The sequence below is a fragment of the Chaetura pelagica genome, unplaced genomic scaffold (assembly GCF_000747805.2).
Source record: "Chaetura pelagica isolate M959 unplaced genomic scaffold, ChaPel_1.0 scaffold2, whole genome shotgun sequence".
Classification (NCBI taxonomy): Eukaryota; Metazoa; Chordata; class Aves; order Apodiformes; family Apodidae; genus Chaetura; species Chaetura pelagica.
Window position 1 is genome coordinate 6,726,907 of NW_009952796.1, and position 5,575 is coordinate 6,732,481.

Here is a 5,575-nt window from a genome sequence, read left to right on the forward strand (position 1 = left end):
ATTTCCTGCTGCAAGATTGCCCTTTGCCTCCAGTGCCTCCGAGCTGTGCTGAACATGCACACGTGATCTGACCATCCTGGAGGCAGAGAAGCAGCCAAGTGTGGCAGTCAACATCCCATAGGGTATCAGAGTTTCTGGAGTTTTCACTTGATATTGGAGCTTTTCCTAGGCTGACGTTTTTTTTTTTTATTTTACCCTACCCTCCTTTTTTAATGCCTGAGTCCTAAGGAAGGCAGGATGGAAACTTAGCAGAAGTGCTTGATTAAGGATTATGTACTGATGACATTTTCCAGGGAAAGCAGGGTGTGAGTGGGGCTAAGGTAGAGGCATGTTTGGCTGCCAAAGACTGGGGTTCCCTGCCTGCCTGGTGGGCTTCTTTAGGTTTGCTGCCTCCTTAAAGGATGCGCAGGGTACCCATCCCATTCACCTTGGTCTATTGGCAATGCTTGGCAACTCCAAAAGTGAAACAACTTTTATTTTAGCAAAAGCTGAAGTTCTTTAATTTAAAACAGTGCCACAAAAGAAGAAACTGAATGAGAATCTGCTTTTGAATCATGCCACCCACTTTTTTTCTTCTTGGCCAGCTGGAGGCTATCCCTGGGGACCAGTGTGACATTCCTGTCCCTGGTCATGACCAGCTCTTCCCAGACCAGGATTTTCACCTGAAATGCCCTTTCCCCACTGGGCCATCTCAATGTGGCCAAGGTGCTTCTGCCAGGTGCATGCTCCCTGCCTGGCATCCAGTCTCCTCTGGCCTCCTGTACCAGCAAGGGGTGCTGGGGGCTGCCTGTGGGTGCAGGCAGGCTGGAGTAGAGCATCCCGTGGGAATGCTGTGGGCCTGCAGCAGCAACCAGCTGAGTCGATCATTCCTTCTTCCTGCTCCAGTGATCCCAGCTGTACTGTAATTAGACAATTATTGTACCATTAAAATGTCATATTCGCAGAAATCTACATAAACAAGGCACTAGCAATTGCCAGAAATATGTTGTTTTGCTGCTAATGACCTGCTCTCCCCCACAGCAACACTTTAATTTTTTTTTTCCCTTTTTTTGTTTGTTTCTGAGTCGTGATTTAAGAGACAGATGAGGAATTCCATCTTTGCACTGAGAGGCTTTAGATCTTTAATGTATAGTTGCAGTGAAAAGCCGTCTCTGTCCTTGCTGGGTGAGTTTGCTGTTTGCCCTTCACTAGTGAAGCAGTGGGAGGTTTTGGAGGGTTACCTTCAGCAGGTAATTTTGGGAGTGTGGTGCCTTTAGTGGGTGATTTTGGGGGTGCTTTAATGAGCTGGCAAAGGGGAAGGCTATCTGTGAGCCCTGCTTTAGGCTGGGTGCTGGTGTGAGATGGCAGCTCCTCTCCTCAAGAAGTTTTGTGCAGGTCTCTTTGCATGGGGGCGTCCCTCTCATTGACCCTTCTGGGGACTCCTCTAATGTGGTGTTGGAAGGGTCAGCATGTGTTTGGTGAAAGCAGCTGGCTACCCCTTGGATACTTTTTTCCATTCCGCACATTCGTTGAGTCTCTCTTCTCAGCATTGACTGTTTCCTATAATTAATATCAGCTATTAAACTGCAATGTTGAAAGAGAAATTACGTAATTCCAAGAAACAAAACAAAACAAAAATAAAATAAGAAAATTTATTACTAGTAGATGAGAGAAAGAGAATCTGATACTTGGAGAGGGAAGCCCTCTAGAAGATAAATAGAAAGGCAAGTAGAGTATTGACTTGATCCTTTTCTAGTGAAGGGTAATTTGGCTTCTAAAGTGAGTTAGATCATAATAAATTAAATCTAGATTTCTGCACATCAGTTAAATAACTCCCAAGACAGAATTCTAGTGTGAGGAAGATGTGATAATACATGACGGAAATATTATAATGAAGACCTTATCCAGTAACCTGTAACTGATTTACTGTCCCTGGATGAGCAAAGGGGATTTCTCCTTACCCTTTAACTTGCTTTTCCTGTTCCTGCTCAGGTGCTGAGAAACTGGCAAGTTCCCACATGCATGTGTTCCACACTTGTGTAGCTGGGAGATTTTCATCCAAGGCCTTGTGTTCCCTTGCCATTTTGAACAGGTATTTTTTTGCAGAGGTCAGTGCACATGTGTGTCCAAGCATCCTGCTCCAATTTCAGTTACCCTTGCTGGAAGGTGGGATCTCAGGATGGAAAGTTGAAGAACACCTAGAAATTTTGGACAAGAGATGTGGATTGAAAGTAAATGACCAGACATGGATACCTATTTCTGGCTGAGAAAATTAACTCAATGTCTGGGCTTGTTTTGTGGCCAGAGAGTGATAAATATAACTTTTAAATCTCTATTTGGCATATTTTGGTCTTGATCTCAGAATATTTAAGAACCATCCTATTGATAGTGTTCCTTGACCCAAAAATGAGAGTTTTGGTGGAATCCAAGAGGGCTGATGTCTTTCAGGTAGAGATTTCACAGGACTATTACTTATTCACTGTGGTGGGAAGAAGAATGCAGTCCTTGGATGCAAGGTATATCCAGGGTAGGATGAGAAGCAAGTGCTATGGCATAAGCCACTGCATGTCTGTTTACCACTGAGATCCCACAGTAGCAGGTAGGTAGTGCGGAGTAGGTGTATGCTGGGGAAATGCCATCCTAGACCTCAAAGCACATGCCAGGACCCTCCTGCTTCTGCTGGCCTGGTCAGAGCCTCACTGCCCTTGCAGCTTGCCCCCTTCCAGCTGGTCTAAGGCTATTTGTTTTAATTGACATAAAAAATGTATATACACACATCCAACAGCCCTAAGTGCTATGTCGCTGCTTTTAAAAGCCATTTCTCTTCTTATTAAGTTTGATAAAACTAATTTTCACCTTTCTTCACAATGTTAAAATTTAGGGGCTGCAACTCTGCAGCAGTTGTTTTAATGGCCTCAGGCCTCCCAGGGTCATAATGAAGTCTTATAAACATCAGGCTGTCAGTGGCTCTCCTATGCAGTCAGCTCGCTTATTGCTGATCGTTTACTGCAGCAGTAAATAATGTTTTGCAAGATGCCTTAGAAACCATAAATAATATTTATTCCCTCTGTACGTTGGCCCTCCCAAAAGCCCGCAGGTGGGTTACATACATTCTCCTTGTAAACCACCTGCTGTGACCTTGGTGCTTTCATAACTTTCTCACAGCCATCCAATAACTTCCTCCTGTTCCTGAGTAACGTTCTCCCAGTCTGGGTGATTTCTTCTCAGAGGTTTCTTCTGAGCTTCCTTACACTGGGCTGAGTGCTGGAGGAGCTCCTGTGAACGCTGTGGGATCACACCTGGAGAGGATAAATACAACTCTGTCTCTGGAGCCCTTGCCTCCCTGAGCTCTGTTGGCTTTTTGAGGTTGCTCATGTTGCTGACCCAGAGTGGTGTGCAGCATCATGTTGCTGGAAGCGCCTGCCTTGGCCCTGCTGCCATTCACTATCAGGAACTAGTGCTCCCTCCTGTGCTTCCTATGACTAAAGAAAATGCACTGCCAGATGCAAGTAAAATAGATTATGAGATAAAAATTGCCCATTTAAAAAGCTTAATTTTGTGATAATTGCAGGCAAAATCGGTGTTGTTATAGTGTGAGCTGGGGAGGGGGAAAAAAAAAGAAATGAAGGACAAAAGACCGATTATTGGATAAAATTACAATTTTCTTTAGGACTGAAGTATCTGTAAGTGTTTGCATCTCTCAGTTACACGCGCAGCTGGAATCAAAGAGTTTGTGCTGCTGTAACAAGAGATCTCTGTAACAATGAGATCTTATTTGTGCTGCATTGTGCTCACTCATCATCTGAACCATGCTGAACTGCTCCCCAATCCTGACAGCACCAAGCCACCAAGGGATGCTTAAACCTGGCTGTCAGAGCTGTTGGGTATCCCCAAAATGCAGCTCCTCCATCATTTTGAAGGAGAGGGACCTCATGGGCACATTCTTGCTTGTTCTCCCTGCTGTAGGCTGAAGTCCTTGGTGGGAGACTTATTGTGGCAAAGGTGGACTGAAATCAGGCTGTCCCCTTCTTCCAGGTCCTGTTGCTGAAGCTGGTCCTGGGGACAGGATGCAACTGTAGAAATGTGGGATTGTGCTTGATGGAACTGCTTCTCTCTGATGACTCTTTCCTGCCTGAAGAATTACAGTGGAGAAGGAGCATGTGGTGTAAAATATCTTTGGCTTTTAGCTGAACAGAAATTGAAACCCTAACAAGACCTTTGCTCTTTTGTATTGCTCAAGATGGTGCTGTTTGAGAGGGGAACCCACCAGAGAACTGAATTTGGCTTCAGATTAGTAATTTTAATTTCAAATTGGCAGACTGTCTTCAGGTTTGGGGTTTTTTTCCTAGGTCTTGAATCAGCACACCAAAGACAGCCTGCTGCTCCTTGTTAGCCTGCTCTTGCAATGTTTGGTTGTGCCGTGGGGCTGACCAACCTCCAGCGGGGCTCAGGAGGACATGCAAAATGGGGTCAGATGTCCTCCAGTCTCTCCTCTCTCTAATGGGGCTGACTTTGTGCGCACAGGGCTCGGACACAGATTGGGACGACCTTTGGGATCAGTTTGAAGAGCGGAGGTACCTGAGTGTCCGGAGGTGGAAGGGAGGAGAGGACCCATACCGGCTCCATGCCTTTAACCAGCGGGAGAGCGAGAGGATCCCCAGTGACCGTGCCGTCCGTGACACACGCCATCACAGGTTCTACCTCCCCCCTGGTTTCTCCTGATTCTTCCTCACAAAACTTCATTTTAGGGGTGGATAGTCCCAGTCCTCTTCAGGACGATGTTTTTGGGATGCTAGATGGGTCTGGGCCCTGCACCCATGCCCAGAGGGGTTGGTTCTGCCTGGGTTATATTTTTAGGATTTATTCTTTCACCTTACTTGATTTCTTGCTATGTCTGGTAGTCCTAAGCCTGTTAATTAAAACTTGTATAAGTTATTCCTGGACCATAGGGAAATAAAAGCCTTTTTTTTTTAATTCTTTTTTTATTCAGAAGACTATGCGAGAGCACATATCCATGATGAGCAAAGTCTTCACTGATGCTGGAAGCTCTTGCTCTGCAGAGAATGCAGAGACAGTACAAGGAAGATAAAATAACTGCTGAGCACTTACTTTGTGCTGCAGAGAGAGGAGTTAATGTGGCGAGTAAGGGACTACTGGTGAGGGAGAGGAAGGTAGGAACTTACAGGGTTACTGGGTGCTCCCGCACTGTCAGGTTCAACAGTATCCTTCGGCACCCAAAGAAACTCTTAGAAGATGCAAGGACAATTGCAGTGAGGGTTGCCTTGCAGGACTCGCAATCTCTTGCTACTGTCAGGGTAAGAAGAGCAGGGTGGGAGTTTTGGTTCTCTCTGTGAGTGCAGCTGTAGCCTCCTTCTGGTTGCCACTCCAGACTCATCAAGGAAGAGCTGCCCCTTGTGGCTGCAGGTTGTCGATGTAGAATTGTTAGTCTGCTGGATGGAGTGATGCCAGAGTGTCCCACTGGTATAGGAAATATTCCAGGGTTCCCTAGATGCAGTTTTCTTCCTTCTTCTTTGAAGTCACAGCCTATGCTTGGGCCCCACCAGCAGCCCTGAGCCCACAGCCAGTGCAACTCTTT

General features: G+C 45.9%; 1 protein-coding gene across 1 annotated transcript in view; it reads left to right on the plus strand.

The window, feature by feature from the left end:
- Positions 1-4,701, plus strand: part of CAPN14 (calpain 14) — an 84,019-nt gene extending 79,318 nt beyond the window's left edge. Inside the window, 1 exon segment of the mRNA XM_009994823.1 lies at positions 4,504-4,701. Coding sequence (XP_009993125.1) covers positions 4,504-4,701 — 198 coding nt within the window.
- Positions 4,702-5,575: the final 874 nt, after the last annotated feature.